At 40.4% G+C, this 18,009-nt stretch overlaps 1 protein-coding gene across 1 annotated transcript in view; it reads left to right on the top strand.

Moving 5' to 3' along the window:
* The window catches only part of LOC101849200, a 46,994-nt gene extending 28,991 nt beyond the window's left edge, over positions 1-18,003 (top strand). The window contains exons 4-5 of the mRNA XM_005096258.3: positions 8,880-10,451; positions 16,087-18,003. Of these exons, the coding sequence (XP_005096315.2) occupies positions 8,880-10,451; positions 16,087-16,346 (1,832 nt within the window). The 3' untranslated portion in view covers positions 16,347-18,003. The remainder of the gene's footprint in view (positions 1-8,879; positions 10,452-16,086) is intronic.
* Positions 18,004-18,009: the final 6 nt, after the last annotated feature.

Here is an 18,009-nt window from a genome sequence, read left to right as displayed (position 1 = left end):
TATCGTTGTCTAGACCTGGAATGAAAGAAAAGAATACGTCAGCCTTCTATCTGTTATAATGTATTATGTTTTTAGGGGAAGCAGAGGAGACCGCTTAAAGTAGTTTTTTTACCTTAAATACTGTTTGCTGGGAATATTAAACAATCATTATGACACACTAATAATATAACTTATGCAGTGTATTTCTTTTGAGGTAACAATAATTGTCTCATCTTCACATTAACAAAATATTGCATTATTACAATTTTTCCCAGAAGCAGACGGGCTTATCATAACATGTTATAACATAGTCCCTTTCGGTTTCATATCCTGGTCTCACGGACGATATGTAAAGTTCAATCCCGGAGTTGAGCTCTTTTGTATGTCACCAAAGCAGATAATTTGCTTGCTTCATTTGGAAACAAGATCAGAACTACCATCTCAGGTCAATAGAACAAATCGTTGATCAGCAAGTGTAGTGTCTGAGAATAGTTCTTGCAAGTGTAGAGTCCCCCCCCCCCCCCCAAAAATGTCAGATAGAACGTTGTAATTCTGGTGTAGCGGTGAGTCTAATCAGCAGCAGGCAAACCCAAGGCACCCCCCCCCCCCAAAACCCAAGGGTAGTGCTACTGCCTGAAGTGTCTTCATTCCGTTCCCAAAGGGGAAGGGGATATTAACACTTTCCTATGCATAGCTGAATTGTAAATTGGCTGATTTATCAATGCCATGCTCATACTGTACCTGAACAACGTAGGGGGAACTGCTGCATTTTCTTTCCTCATCCTTACTATCGTGATTTTTCCTCTACTTCTTTTGTATGTTTGTCAGTCTCTTGTGAACTGCTATTTCCAGGGTGCTTTGATAGTGGAAGCAGACGTTTGTGCTGTTCAGGCTAAAGAGGTGAGCAGAGTAAGCCAGATTCCCCGTTTTGACCTCTCTGTTGACATCCACCATTTGGCGCTCATATGACCCTATACTGTAGCGAGCGCCGTAAAACCTTACTAAAACAAATAAACAATAATAATTGTTCAAAAAGTTGACGTGAAAAATGAGGAAGAAAATGGCAGTTTCAAAAGGTCGGCCTCTGAAAGTCAGACGGGTATATAATGCCTGAATACACAGAAGTGCGGACTCCTACTGCAAATACTGTGCAAACGGGTATCCTTCTTCTTTAAAAGCCGTGTCTTCTGTTTGGTATAGGAAAAAGGGGTAAAGAGAAAAGTAAAAGAGGGAGAAAGAGCTCAAAAGACTTGAAGCGAGTAATTGAAAGAACGATAGTGAGGTTGAGCGAATAAGAGAGCAATTTAGAGAGAGATATACAGGGTTAGTGGAGAGGCGAATAAAGAAATGGTTGAAGGAGAGGCTGGTGGGAATTTGACAGAATAAGTAATGAAACAGAGTGTGCGAACAAGAGACTTAAAAGAGGGAGAGATGGAATGAAGCAGAGATGAGAACGAGAGATGGAGAGAAAAAGAGAGAGGGGGGGCCGAGACAGAGTGAGAGAGGCAAAGAGAGAGAGAGAGAGAGAGAATAAAACAGACAGATAAGACAAATGGAAGGCGTTGTCATGAAATCCAGAGCCAAGGGTCCAAATATTAATGATTCAGTTTCATAGGCCATTCTTGTCTCCATTGAAAAAATAAGTCGCGTTTGAAAATATACATGTTAGGCTTAAACACCGGCATACTAAATAATAAACAGCTTCTTTATTAGGATGCTCAACGCGATAGTTTTGTTGTTATGTTTGTTTTAGTAAGGTTTTAAGGCGCTTGCAACTGCATACAGTCATAAATAATATGAGGGCCAAACAAGACAATTTACAAGGTTCTACACATACGCCAGCATATACATATGGCCTGAATAACTTTGCAACGAATACTAACTTCAAAGAGAAAAACCGAGCTGATCAAGAAGATTGACAAAAGGGTGGAATGAGGTACCGTGATCGGCAATGTTTGCTTCAGACCTGACCCCTGAAGAAGAAGAAGAAGAAGAAGAAGAAGAAGAAGAAGAAGAAGAAGAAGAAGAAGAAGAAAAAGACACATACGCCGTGACCTGTCTTGTAACATGCGTCATAACCTCTCTTGTATAAACAGTAGTACACTGTTATAGCGGGACTTTTGGTTCCAGAAAAAAATTCCCGCTGTAGGCGAGTTCCCGCTATAGGAATGCAAAGGAAATTACCGAATTTTAAAAAATAGACATGATTACATCCCTTCCATAAAAATAGAATTTACACTTTAGATTAGTCTTCCTTTTCTTGTCAACTTTATTGATTATCTTGGCCTTTCATTCGAGTTAAAAGCATTCCCTTTTGTCTTTTTTGGAAACCATCTTTTACTTGGTTTGTTGCTTGTGCTGTCTATCCTACCGGTAGGCCTACTGTAGAACTGGTGAAGTGTATGTGTGCGTATACTTGAGCATCAACGATCGGAATTCAATGAATCAGGAATCACACACTACACGCTCTCATCTTCTTATACTTTTTGGCCTAGCCTAGCTAGGGCTAGGGCTTCTACAGATTTACATCACGTTTGAAGTGGTTCATGCAACGCGTCTCTCCGCATCATCTCTCTCTCTCTCTCTCTCTCTCTCTCTCTCTCTCTCTCTCTCTCTCTCTCTCTCTCTCTCCGCACAATTTCTCTCTAGGCCTACCGCCTTCCCGATCTCACTCACCCCTGGACTAGCCAATCCCAATGCCGACTGCCTGTTTGGAGCTCGCCAACAGCCCCCCACCCTACCCCTAGCTAGAGCTCGCACAATCTCTCCCGCTGTATCCGAGTTCGGGACTTTCCTTGTCTCACTATATCCAAGCATAAGTAATTGAGTTTACATAAGAAGAAAAACGGGGATTCCGCTAAGGTCCCGCTGTAGGGATGGTCTCGCTATAGCGGGTGCCGCTATATTCATGTTTTACTGTAGTTTGAACGGTTTCTTCGAACTGGCTCTGTGACTTGTAAAGGTTTTCTTTTTTCGGTCGTTTGAGCAAATCATATCTTGTTTGGGTTGAATCAAATACTGCCTCTATTCTACAGTGCGGGTCCCTCTTTCAGATAGTTACGAGTACTCCTTGTGTCTAGTAAAGTGTAATCTCTTTCAAAAATTACATAAAACAAAAACAAAACAAGATAATATAAATCGTGCTATCATGTTAGTGCGCAAGTTTATTCCGCAGATATTCTAATACAGACTCTCATCTGATCATTGCAACTCTTGATGTTATCGCCCCCCCCCCCCAAAAAAAAAAAAGAATAAATAAATAAAGAAAGAAAGAAAGAAATAAATAAATAAATAAATAAATAAACCATATCGGTAACCTGCCACAACTTTGCACACGAATATAGTAATAACGAAGTGAAAACTTGTTATGGCATCTTCACACCCTATCTCATGACAAAGAATGAATATTGCATGAAGTTTGATCGAGTAATATGATAAGATCCAGGAAGAAATCAGATATGAATTAGCACTACGAAGGACCAATCAACTGCAGTATTCTTGACCACCGAGAACGGCTTGTGACCATTAATTTACCATTGCCACTTCTATGGATTTCGCTTAGGCCACTGCAATATTCCTCGACCCCCGGAGCAAAAAGCAGATGATAGATAAAAGAAGTGCAAACCACTGAGCCTGAAAATTATTTGTCGGGACACGAGAATATTGCCCCTGGGAAGTATTATCGAAAAAAAAGGCAGATGTCTAGGGATTATGCGTCTTATAAATTCCATCTTACCTCCTTTGCTTCATTCGTTCTTTTGTGCCAGTTTTGTTAAATACACAAACACAGATGTACTCTTTCAAACCTTTGCGTCTCGTGTGCTGCAGACAGCTCGTTTTCTGATTTTGTTTTTAAATTCAATTTTAAAATAGAGGTTGCATGAGGGGACAGCGGTTATTATTGTTTAAATTATTATTATTATCATTTTTTTTTTTTAATATTATTATTACTATTATTATTATCATAATTATTATTACTTGTTGTGAAGTAGGCCTACATTGCTTGTGCAAAGAATGCTCTTGGCTTGCATTGTTTTGTGCCCCGTATTATTGTTGTATTTATTGTTGTTTAGCTGTTGTTGTTGTGCTATCACTTTTCTCATTGTTGTTGTTGTTGTTATAGTTTTTGTGTTTGTTATTGTTGTTGTTGTTTCTTCTTCTTTTTCTTCTTTATCTTCTTCTTCTTCTTCTTCTTCTTCTTCTTCTTCTTCTTCTTCTTCTTCTTCATTATCACCAAAAACCCCCGCCCTATCATTATTTTGGACGTTTCGAAGACCCAGTTAGGCGGCCACTAAAAAGTTAGAAATTTGATTCCTTGAAGAGACCTATTATTTGGTTCTCTCGTCCTTTCTCAGACAGTTTCAACTGCATCAGTGTCTAGACAGCGGTACAAAAAAGACAGCGAAAGACCTTGTCAATAATATGTTAGTTTGGCGCTTTCAAAGTGCAGCTTACACGGTATGCTTCCAAGGAAGTTAGGTTTTATTCAAAATGCTATCAGGTCTGCTGGGAATAATAATATAGGCGAGGCATCGTGGTGAAGTCAAGCGCTCGTCAAAATAACGAAATCGAAGAAAAAGGCATTTTTCTTCCAGTTTGGACATTTCTATTAAAATTGTATTTATTTTGAGCTCAAACACCTTTCATGTCCTTATAAAAACACATTTCCACCTTAAAAACGTTTATTAAAGGCACAAAATATGTAAGTTTTAAATTTCCAAAGATCCTTATGCTATTGAAATTACCAAACTTTGGAGGACATTTTCTCGCTAATTTTACTGCTGAATCCAAGGCACCCCACCTCTTTCAATCGCAAATAACTTGACGTCCATTCAAAATAATAATATATGGGTATTTAAAAAATTGAAAGCAAAGCAAATGAATAAACTTTCAGATGGTACCAATAATTCCACATGCCCAAAAATTAACGAGCACCTGATTCCACGGCGTTGTGACACACTGAGATGGTAAGGGCATAGCGCTGGCTGTTGTCCGGTAGTGCACGCTATACAAATGAATGGTGACTACTATTACTATTGATAGGGTAAACTACTTAGATAGGTCATCTACAAAGAAATGAAGTAGTATGAGTTTAACACTTCGCTGCCAGGACCAACACAGCCTGAAACTATTTGGTAGGGTTACAGAGCAAGTCTGACAGTGAAAGGGTGAAGAAAATTAGTGAACAAAAGACATCGTCAATGTTAGCTTATTAAGACTGAAACTCAAGTCATTTGTCATAGTATTCTGTACACAGAAGAAAACGAAATATAGTTTCAAGTTGTTCCATATAACATTGATAGTGTAGATCGATTTATTGCTCCCGTCTTTGAATAAATTGTCTCTAAATGTTTGGAGCAGAGGTAAAAAGGTACATTAATAACCATTTAGTAAGGAAGAACAGCATTGCCAGCATTGCATCTTTGTCAATGCCCCTGCTTAATGTTTAAGACTTTCTTTTTTAAGGCACTTACTTACTCTCTCCCTATACCGTCAGGTACATAAGGCGGAGAGCAGTAGACTCCATGCTTGTCTGTCCACGGTCACGTCGTCCAATTTCGGCATATCCAGGCCCTGGGTGATTGCCTCTTCTCTTATTGTGCCTCTTTAGCTTCCAGTTGGTCTTCCTCGTTTTCTTGAAAGTTCTATATTTATAGAAATCTTTCAACAAAACAGTAAGTCTAGAGGAACCAATGTTTTCACCTTCACGCGTTGAAAAAAATCCTCTTCATTGTTCACTGTTCAGAGACATGACACGTTTTACAAAACGTGCTTTGAACTTGGCGTCCTGCGCAGATTCTGATATATAATCTCCATTTGTAATTTCTTTCGTGACAAGGAGCCAAAGGGGTGTAAGGTTTCTTGCTCTTTTACGCCTTTTTGTGCCTTTCTTACGCCCTTTTTACGCCTTCCGAAACGTCAATACAACTTACGTTCTCACCCCTAGAGGTCACCATAAACCGCTCAAGATGGGGATTTCCCCCAGAGTTCAATCTTTGAACCTTTCAGTTTCTTCCTGCTCCGTCACCTCAAATCAGCGACACGCAGGCTTTTTGTCACCTCCGTATTCATTACATTCATTACATTCATTACATTCATTACATATTCTGACAAGACGCACGGTAGTTTTTTCGTATTTTGAAGGAGTTTGGGAAAAGGAGGGGAGGAGTTCATTTGTTTTCGAGGCGTGATTAGCCTTCCTTTCATCTTCTTCTCCGAGATGTGTGTGTCTGCGTACACCGTCGGAGACGGATAATTGTTTGCTGTCTATGATTATGCCCGCCTTAATTTCTTCCTAACTGCCAACGCTCTTTCTTTCTTGTGTCTAGCTTTCTTCTGCTTCCCTTCTTTATTTCGTCTTCCTCTTCACTGTTCTTGCTCCTGATCGATTTTGACATTCTCTGGTTTTATTTTTTATTTCTCTTCAATCCGTTCAGAATTAAAAAGTTAGTTTCAAAAACGTTTACATTCTAATGTGTACATGAGACCAGTTCTACACAGAAAGCCTCTGAGTTCAAGTAGGCGTCCTCTTGACAACTTGAATGCTGGCCGCTCCTTTGCCTTCCTTTGACCTTGACAATAACTCTCCAATCCTGTTATCCCCCTTTTTTTTCTTTATCATTACTCACTGAGAAAAGAGGGGGAGGTTCATGTCTCATCTAATCTCTGCATCGTATAGAAGCCTTTCATCGGCCTGTGTTGTAAGATTGTCTAATTACGTAATTTGCCTGTTCTTTTTATGTGTATATGTGTATACCCCCCCGGGTATTTGACATTTTCTTTCTTGTGCATTTCCTATCTTGAAAATATATTACAAGATGGTGTACCACACACTTTGGGGAGTTAACTTAGTTTTGGCAACAGAGTACTATTCCTTAACGTAAACGTCATCTTTTGCGGGCCTTGGGATGACTTTTTACCACTAGACTATCGGTAACATTCAGGAAATAAAGCCAACCTTTTGGGGTAAATATCTACTTGCAACTCAAACTTTGGCACGAATCAGTAAAACCATTTACTTCTGACGATACAAGACGTAATGTGATGAAAAGAAAGCTTTTTTTTAAAAAAAACAATTTTGCATAAAAACAGTACTAGTCTTAGAACTATCCTCGTTATGTAAATGAAAATAAAATGAGGTAACCATAAATAAAGTATAAAAGCCTTACATTATTGCCATATTTAAAATCAACGTTTGCATGAAGTTTTTACCGATTCTACGGCCACCAGCGTATGTGGTGCAGCAGTTAGGCGCTTTGCCGTCTCATGCAGAGTACGTGAGCTCGTTTCCCATGTGGGAAGAGCTTTCATTGGGCGTCTTCGTCTGTTTGCCAGAAAGTTGCACCCGTCTCATTCCGAGTTCGCCATGACAGGCAGGGTCGAAATTTTTCGCTGCCTAAATGATCTGAAACAGTGTCAATGATTGCATAAAACGCTTACAAAATTACTTTAGTACAATCAGAGTTAGGTGCCATAAATTCAGGGCGCACTTTGTCTACTTGTGGACTGCGCAGGGCGGGATCGAAATGATAAGTTGGGTGGGGCAATGCATGCTTGTCATGCGCTACCCGAGAATTACAAAGTTTTGTCTGCTCAGTGCATAGTTTTGAGAAATTTGACGTTAAAAACTTTGAGTTTAACATTATGCCAAGCTTTTTAAAAGCAATTCTTTGAATATCTTGATAACAACCCCGAATAATCTTACGATTGTGATTGAGCAGATAGAAGATTTGGTTTGTGACCTCATGGTCTTTGTAACTCTAGACGGCCAAAAATATCAGATAAACCTTTGTAATTCTACTGTAGCGAATGGTCACTTGTCTAGAGCTGAACTTAAGTAATGTGGAATGCTGTCCCAAGAACTAGTTGCCTTCAACAATAATATACCTTTGAACTATAACTTTGGTCTATGCGCTCATTTGAAATAACATCTCTTTCATTTAGTGAAGGCTACAGCGATTAGCGTGTTAGAATAGCTTCCCAGGTATTTATACATGAATCTGAATTATTGAAAATATAACAGCATTCTTCAATATAACAGCATTATTTAATATAACAGCATTCTTCAATATAACACTTATTTTTCATCTCTTGCAATTTGTTTCTCTCTAAGTCTCGACGTTCAACTAAACCCATAAAATAGATTAATGTTTCATTTGGGCTGATCAAGTTCGATTCTGACAGACACTCTGGCTAGCTTTCTCACTGCCATTCTGCACGGTCATTTGAAAATTGAGGTAGTTGCCTAAGTGTTGTCAGGCGCTTAGACAGGAACGGCGGGATTCAGCATGTTTCACGACTTGGTGAAATCAGGCGCTCGTCAATGTTTGAGCATGGGGAGTTATTGGTTTCATCTTAAAGCTTGTTCAGTTGTCTTGCTATCAGTGAAGAAAACATACCCATCTATCTTGAATAGAAGTCAAAATATTTGAGATTGAAGAAGTTGGGACTGCTTAGTTTCAAAGGTAGAAAATGGCCGCCAAAGTCTGGTTATTTTCATTGCCTGAGAGCCCGTGGAAACTGAAAATTTACCTTTTTTGTGCCTTTAATCAACGTTTTTCAGTAACATCCACACATAAATGTGCTCTTTAATGGGCATGAAAGGTGTTGAGCCAAGAAACAAAAGTCCAGTAAAGATTCCAAAATTTCAGAGGAAAAATGCCAGTTTCTTCACTTTCATTATGTTGACGAGCGCCTGATTACACCACACTGCCTCAAATATTTATTTTGGGCAGCCATGATTGTGCAACAGCCAGGCTGAATATGTTTCAGAGCTTACTTTACTGCCATACTTTTTATTTTTGTTTTTCCTTATGATTTCTCGAATTTTAAAAGTGAAATGTAACGGAACGCTTTCTCTCTGCCTCCCCTCCCCACCATCCACCACCCCATTCTTTTAGATCTAGCCGAGGTACACAGAGTGTCTGGAAACAACGCCAAACTGTCGTCTGGTAGTAGCCCCGCGGTCGGGAGATCGTCTTGTGCGGATCAATGTCTTACCCGGATTAGGGCGGACGATCGAACAGGCCATTCAATTCCAGAAGGACCGGCCAGTAACGACAGGTTACCAGTTACTAAGTGGGGCGAAAATCCAGCAGCAAGAACGAACCAATGGTGCGGCCGAGACGAGAAAAAATCCTGTAACGACCCAACGGAAGATTTTGTCGATTACGCTAATGTGAGTAGCCCTGTTATCGCTTGCTGCCAAGATCAACAGGAATTTGTGGGCCAGGGTGAAAGGCTGGAGCCAGTAACGACAGGAAAAAACAGCCCCACGTCGAACCGCGCGTTTTATGGAAATCAGTGCACGTCGTCGGAAAAGAACACCCTTTGCAACGTCAGCATTTCACCAGAGTGCGACAGTCAAGCAGAAAGGGAAATAAAGTTGACCAATAAAAGTTCCAACATGGTGGATAACGCGATCATTGGGCCCGACTCGACACCAGAGAGTTTATCGGGTGAAGACAATAATCCAATTGGCACTCGACCCTGTTGCCAGGCGAGGCATGAAGAGGTTTCGACAGATCGACTTCCTGCAGAGATGTGTTATACCACCTCGGGAGTAAAGGCTGGGCCGGGGGTACTCGGTTCTCCTAATCCGGTTCACACTACTGTTCCTTCCCCATCTTCACCAGACAAAATCTGGGTAGAGCTCCCATCAAAAGCGAGCAGCGATGACATAACCCATCCACGCCCAGTCACGTGTGTCTATTACAACCATCACGTCAGAGGCAATGTACATCCTACAGAGCTCAGCAAAATATCACCTCCATCCATTCATGCCGTTCCTAGATCTGGACATAGCTCACTCGGCACTTCGTCCTGTAAAAATAATGACCAACAACAATGTTATAAGTCCTTAACCAGGCTCGATTCCGGAGTGTGCTCACCGACCACACCTCACAGCGTCTCTTCAACCACATTCGAGTTGGGCTTTGATGTGGTTCCAGTCACGTCCCCTTGCCACAAAGAATCTCCTCTGGTGCAGCCAAACTCTCAACTACCTCTCTTTTGCAGTGCACAAGGAGAAACAAAGAGAACTCCATGCAGCAAACCTTATACCTGTTACAACCAAAACCTCAGCACTTACCAAAACGAACAGTGGATCGCTGCAGAAAAATCCCAGTTCCCTAACGGGTCATGCGGATCTGGAGAAAACAGCAGCGTCTTCTGCAATAAGCTGATATCTCTCTTCAGCTGCAACTGCCTCCAGAAATGCCAGTTCCGGAAAAGGAAATCTTTCTATTCCGCCAAGCCCTCTAGTTCCTCACTCGCAGACCAACACGAGGCAGCGACGGACAGTGTAAAGCACAGAGGGGCACCCAGTCCGGCGGGAAACATTGGCATCTCCAGAGCCAAGATCAAAACCGTGAAGCTGACTATTACAGTAGTCATCTGCTACATAATCTGCTGGGCGCCATTCTTTGTGGGTCAGATGTGGGCAGCGTTTGACATCAATGCACCATACGATGGTAAGGCCACAACTGTAATATTATACTCTTCTTCTCTCTGTTCTGTGGTGCGTCCTGTCGACGGACCGCTGCTTGTTGTCTGTCTGTCTGTCTGTCTGTCTGTCTGTCTGTCTGTCTGTCTCTCTCTCTCTCTTTCTCTCCCTCTCTCTCTCTCTCTCTCTCCCTCTCTCTCTCTCTCTCTCTCTCTCTCTCTCTCTCTCTCACACACACACACACACACACACACACACACACACACACACACACACACACTCTCTCTCTCTCTCTGTCTCTCTCTCTTTCTGTCTGCCTGTATCTCTCTATCTACCTATCTATCTCTCTGTGTCTCTCTCTGTCTATATCTCTCTCTTTGTGTGTGTGTGTGTGTGTGTGTCCCTGTCTCTCTTTCTCCTTCCCTGTCTCTCTCTCTCTCCTTCCCTGTGTGTGTCTCTCTCTCTCTGTCTCTCTCTCTCTCTGTCTCTCTCTCTCTCTGTGTCTGTCTTTCTTTCTTTCTCTCTCGCACACCCTCTAGCCAAGTATCTACACATGTGTATCTGTGTAAATGTGTTTGTTTGTGTGTACGTATGTGTATGTTTGCACGTATTCGCGTGTACGTTGATGTGCGGGTAAAGCTCTTCCCCCTTCTCTTGGTTTATGGAAGCTGACAAAGAAAATATCTCATCATGATTAAATTCAACTGTGCAAATCTTCCTGCTTGAAATCTATGTAAACATTCCTGTCTGTGGGTCTTTGCGTCTGTTTGAGCTTATTTACTTCTCTTTTTCTTCGTTTTATTTTCTTCATAATTCCGCCTCTATACCCGGAGTTTGGTGTCGCCTGAAGCATCTGTTCCCGATAAACTGAAAAACATCACCACCATTTTTGTCCATCATTAAACCGGGAAACACAAATACCACCACTGTTGAGTTCGAAAAAGTACTAACAAAACAACAATCTGAGGTTTTAAAACTGTAAAAAGAACTACAGTACCTAAAGGACATTGATTTATCTACCCTTTTAAAGAGCAAACAGGAAAATCGGAGCTCAACAAAAACAAAACTCCATTAGTTAGACTTGTTTGCACATTTTTGACGAGTTCTTTCTATCTTTATTTTAATTTTAGTACGAATTTTACGGCACTTGCAATACAAATAGGGAGTGTAAGCGCCGATGATCTGAGATTATATTAGAGCAATTATTCCTAGTCTGCTTATTTCGTGAATACAGAATAGTGGGGGGGGGGGGGATTATGATTGTGCAAAAGACTTAGAGACCATCCTTGTTTATTTGGCGACCATTAAGGTTAGCATTCCCGGTTGGGAAAGTCTATTGCACCGAGTATCTACATCTTTCTGCTGCTGAGATGCTGCCCTCAATGCAGCGTGATAGAGAGAGAGAGAGAGAGAGAGAGAGAGAGAGAGAGAGAGAGAGAGAGAGAAGGAGAGAGGGGGAGGGAGAAAGAGACAGAGCGGGAGGCGGAGAGAAAGAAACAAGAATAGAAACAGTTTGGGTAGAATCGAAATTGATGCATGATACTACTATTTAACATCAGGCACAGGACTGAACACAGCAAATACTCTAGATGAAACCTTGACATATATATGGAAGACTATTTGATATCATTAGTCATCTGTCATAATTTTGTCATCCGCCTTCCTCTGTTCCAGAGTTATCTGTCGTATTTTTTAAATTTGTTTTGGCCTGCCAACAGCTTTTAAATCAGCAACCCAGCACGGTATAGCATTGATGCAGTAATTATTATTCCGATAGAATCATTTATCGCGCATTCTGGGCATAAAAAAAGCTTTGTTTGTTTAGTAAGCTTTTACGGCGCTCGCAACTGCATAAGACCATATGAGCGCTACGAGGTGGATGTCAACAGAGAACTCAAAAACGAGGAATCTAGCTTACTATGTTGACCTCTCTATCCTCAACAGCACAAAGTCTTCTTCCACTATCGAGGCACCCCGGAAATCGGAGTTCAGAAGAGAGCGACAAACAAACAAAAGAAGTAGTGGGAAAATGACGATAGTAAGGATGGGGAAAGAAAAAGCTGCAGTTCCCTCTATGTTGTTCCGGCACATTATGAGCATGACATAGATAAATCAGCCCATTTACAATTGTATTATACATATTAAGAATATGTTAATACCCCCCCCCCCCTTTGGGAATGGCCTAAAGACACTTCAGTCAGTAACACTGTCTTGGTTGGGCGGGGGGGGGGGGGGGGGGGGCCATCACACGATAACACACTCCTCGTTTATCCTCTACTTGTAATAAAAGAAACTTTCACAACACTCACCACTCGCCCCTCCGTAGTGGCCCACTCTGTACCTGTGGCCTATCTCACGCTTCTTCCATAAGATAGTATGTACAAAAAACTTTCCCTATACCTCTCTATCTCATGCTGGGCGGGGAGGGGGGGGGGGGGGGGTAAAAGCGTAGGACGCTGGCGTCGAGGAGTTTGAAGAAGATGAACACAACTCTTCCCATTGAGACTGTCGGTGGTGAAGCTGGTCATTTATTTCCCCTCAAGATTATATTTTGCGGCCTTAAGTAGACCGTTTAGTCACAATTAATAGTAATAATGATAAATAGCCTTAGTATAGTGCATGTCCCCACTCAAAAGCAAGCTCTAAGCGCTTTACACTATATTATTACCCCAACAGACCATAAAACACTCGGAAACATTCTCAGCTTCCCGAGAAGCATACACTAATTAAGTGTCTGTCCATCTTGTCTATTATTGATATTTCCGAGTAAATAAGGGATGATTGTAAAGGGTGTACAATTAATAAAAGATCCGTCTAACAGCTTAGTGCCAGACTCTTGTATTCTATTGATACGAATGACGCTATTTACAAAGACGAGCAATCTGCCTTTGCGTTGGCGTTCACAGTGGACACATTTTCTCCTATAAAGTAAAAGGATTTGGCACCAGTAGAAAACGCTAATGGGAAAGATCGCGCATATTATATATGTAAGAGCCGGTCTCTTCATACACTCTGCAATTAGTTGTTTTAAAGATGAGAGAAACACATATGTGTCTCATCGTGGTGAAATAAGGCGGTCGTCAAAATAATTAAGTCGTAGAAACCCGAAATTTTCCGTCAGTTTGACAATTTTTATCGAATTTTTTTTTCCTTTTTTTTTTACTCAACACTCTCCTTGTCCATTTAAAAAGCGCATTTATGTGTGAACTGTGCACAAAAATTGTGTTGATAGAAGAATTTTTTTTATAGTTTTCATCAACAACTATCAAGCTACGGAAGTTGCCAAACTTTGACGGCCATTTTCTCGCTAATTTGACCTCTGACGACCCCCATCTCCTTCAATTGCAAATATCTCGACATCTTTTAAAGACAAATGAAAAAAGCTTTTAATATGATGTCAATAACTCCACATGCCCCCAAATTGACGAGCGACTGATTCCACCGCGTTTTGACACATTCTATACCAGCTGGCTGTAGATAATTGGAACATCCGCTCTTTGGAGAGTCTATTACAAGGTAGAGAGAGGCTTACGGGATTGATAATTATTAAGGAGGGAGGGGAGGAGCTGGTATATAAACCTATCTCGGTAACTATGACCTTTCAGATAAAGCCTTATAGAATTGAGGTATAACAGGAAAACATCTCTAAAATATGACGTTAATTAATTAATTTTTTTAGTCTACGTTTACCATGGTAACGGCCGCCATATTGAAAATAAACAGCTCTCACAAAGGTACAAAGGATTTTTTATTTGCCAACCCGTTTTGTTCAAATTTGGTACATTGATATATATATATATATATATATACAATTGGGATCTTGGATATCTTGAATGTGAAAAAAAGTTAGAGATGGATAACAGACCTACCCATTCATGTCTCTGAATTCGATTACATAATCATCCGTGTAACTCCCTTATTAAGGCTTTGATTCTTTGATTTTAAATTCCACCTGTGTAAAGTTAGGTTATGGTGTGAATAAACAAGCCCTAAAATGTCTTTGGAATAAAAAAAAAATAAAATAAAAAAGTAGATGAGAAAAACTATCAAAAATTGAAGTTTTGAGGAAAAAACGACATTTTGTTACATAATAGGCAAAATAAAAGTTCTAGGACAGAAAATCTGAAAGATGATGATTGTAACACAAAGAGTAGGCACTTTTTAGATTTACAAGTGATTGGGGTATTATAGTATGTAAAAAGTCCCGATACCATAAATTGACCGAAAATCGTCAATTTAAAACCGGGCCACATTTTTCCCCCCCCCCCCCCCCCCCGCCCCCCATCTTTAAATCAGGTCGCGGGAGAAAAGTGGGGACAATGTCCGAAGATGAGATACATTTTATTATGAATAGTATGTGTCTTAGAAAAATGTATGTTTTAAAGATACAATCTTAACATTGAGGTTATGTCTGAAATTGAGGGAGTTCATTGAACTCTTTGTTCATCTTTTGGTAAGGTAGAGCGGTATGTCTTACCGATTTCCCTAGAGTTCTGTACCTACTGTTTGGCAAGAACAAGTGTCTGCAACTCACTGATAAGGCGCATTCTGATCATTCGACAAAGCAAAAAGGTGTGCTGTCTTGAGGCATAACTTCGTTGATGAAACATATTGGGGGGGGTGGGGGGGATATATAGACCTTTAATAGATACGCAACCGTATGCACACTATGAAAATAATACGCAAACTCTTGTCTCTGATTTGAGTATTGTATTTTGAAAGGTGCCAAACACATTGTCTTTTCTCTGCTGCGAATCAGATGTCCTCAGAGGTAACTGTCAGTTTGAGATCAGCGAATTGAAGATTTTTCTAGATTTTCTACACGTTACGAGTCGAAATTATTAGTGGTAAAATGGTATGGGTTTAACTCCCCTTTCAACATTGTTAGGTTATTTAAGAGGCTCCAAGCTTAACACCCATCTCCGAAACGACCGAGCTTACGAATCCTGTAGCCTAGCACTAAGCTACCGACGCCACCGTTACGAGTCGTAATTCAGACCCTCTTTACAATTAAAGTAAGAACACAATTATTATAGTTATGACTGAACTAGGAATTTGACACTTTGCTATCTTACTCGTGATGTTTAATTGTGTTGATGAAGTCTTTCTTCTACCACATTCGCCTCGCGACCGCAGTTTGCTTGTGAAGTATTTAAGTTGTTCGCATATTAAATTGTCGGCTCACACAAAATGCTTGATCAAGTAAAAGACTCGCAGGCTCGACTGTGTCTGTGACCGACCACACAGGTGGAAAGGGATACAGAGCCCAAAATAGATATTGCAATTGCAATAAAATAACACCTTTACATTTTGCCGCTGTCATCGAAGGCAGTCTATTTTTTTATGGACCAATAGGTTATGTAATTACATGTCCACCATGCTTGTATAATATTGTATAATATGACAATGACATCATCATCCAATGTCAGATCTGCGGCAGACATGGGCGATCATGGTTCTCCATTCATTCCTTTGCTCAGATGCTCTTAATAAAAGCTACGTTTCCCTGATCTTTCTCCGTTACCCATTTGGTTAGATTCCTTTAGTAGATTGAATAATACAAGTGTAGATACAATCATCATGGGTATGTACAGACTCTACACGTTTATAAATTTAATATTATAATTTATGTGTTCACCCAACTACATATTTTTTCTCCTCAGGTCCGTTCTTCAGTATTATCATGCTTCTCGCTAGCGTCAACAGCTGCACCAACCCCTGGATCTACACCATCTTCAGCAACACCATCTGCAACAGAATCCGCGCTCTCCTCATGGCCCCCTGCCTCTTTTTCGGCCGTTGTCGACTGGGAGGCAACGCTCCGGTCAAGTCCGGCAGTCATCGGAACTTTCCGTCGTCCTCTGTTCGGAGACACAAAAAGTACCCTATGTCTCAAGGGACGACTTGTACAACGTATGACTGATCTTTGGACTTACATTTATTTCTTTGGTGGCAACTCTTTGATTGAATTATACCATGCCGTCTGTACGATAATGTACATTAGATTATTCCCAATACATAAGATGTCATTTATTGCACTATTCCAATCATGCGTGTCTAGTAATAATTGTTTCTTTACTGCCATTATTTACCATGTGAAATGGTTACAGTCCATTTCAATTAATGCTTTGTCTAACAGGGCGGCGTACTGATTTTTTAAATTTTACTTGATTTGTCTTGTGTTTTCAATTGCCCTCGACATGTCGCACAATACCATAAAATGAGCATGCTGTCGACTGTCTTAAAGTTTACAAACTATCACCAACCTTGAATTATTGTCTTGTCATTCTGTTTAAGTTTAGTAAGAGTTTTACAGTGATTGCAACTGCACAAGGTTATATGAGCGCGCGGAATGGAAGTTGGTTGCATTCACTACAATTCATAGCACGGCCTGGTTTTGATCAAAATTTCGATTAAAAATTGAAAAGTTTGTGGTAAAATCTCGGTTTTAAAATCACACTTTCAATATGTTTTAAAATAAATCTATCTGCAATTTATTGTAAATGCCAAAGGCCTTCATGAAATCGAGATTTCTTTTGGATTATTGTCATCCAGACGATACTGTAATAGCACAAATGAAAAAGAAATGTGAAAGAGTAAGGGAAAAATATCATTACGTTATATTGTATATAAAAAGAAGCGTGCAATCTTTCCCTTGAAATATCTATCGTCCTGATCTCTCCTCCTTCTTTTTTGCGTTTGTTACTCTCTTGTAACACTTCTAATCTTCGGCACGTGCCCGTAAAAGAGGTGTAATATGGTCTCCCTTTCTTTTCTGTAAAACTGAACGTGCAGCATTGTTTTGGACAGTTTTAAGGACATCACTTAAAGGCTCAAAAGGCCCAAAAAGGCTCAAGTCTAGAATAGAAGATGATTATTTCTGAAAGTTGCTTTTAGAGTCTATTTGACTGTTTCCACCCATGTGTTCAGCGTGTGTTTCTGGTATTATCTCGTGACATCAATTACTGACTAGACAGGACATTCGTAAGTGGGTGGTTGGCGGATGCTCTAGTGTGGTTTACTCCTTCTTTCATATCAAAATCTGCAGTCCATATCTCACCTGCTCTATGTCTACGTGTGTTACTCTCTTGTAACACCTCAAATCCTCACCACTTATAGGACCACATTGTGTTGCAAGTGCCGTAAAACTCTTACTAGAACAACTAACGAAACCGACAATGACGATAAACAGCAACCCAAGTTGGACACTCCCACTGGTCACTCTACAATAAACGTCTGGGCACAATTAGTGCTCTTCCCATGAGAGCCAGTGGTGTTTATGTCAAGAATCACAGGCAATTATCAGGTAATCATTTTCTACTTGACATTGCCTTTTTTTTTAACGCACACACCAAGCTATTGGCTTACTAGAGAGCTGTTATGTGTAACAATTCTTGACCAAACTCACGTGTACTGACGAAGCTATTTTGAGTAAGGTAAGTACAAGTATAACAACCCGAACTAAAAGGCAGGGGTATCTTAGGAAATGTTGAGTAAAGATTAGGCCTACTAACAAATGAATTCACTTATTTTTGTTTCACCGCCAGCCTGAGTAACATCAAGTCACATAAAAGCAAACGATCCAC

The sequence above is a fragment of the Aplysia californica genome, unplaced genomic scaffold (genome assembly GCF_000002075.1).
Source record: "Aplysia californica isolate F4 #8 unplaced genomic scaffold, AplCal3.0 scaffold00124, whole genome shotgun sequence".
NCBI classification, from domain to species: domain Eukaryota; kingdom Metazoa; phylum Mollusca; class Gastropoda; order Aplysiida; family Aplysiidae; genus Aplysia; species Aplysia californica.
The sequence above is the reverse complement of the archived record's forward strand: the minus strand, read 5'-3'. Positions and strand labels throughout refer to the sequence as shown.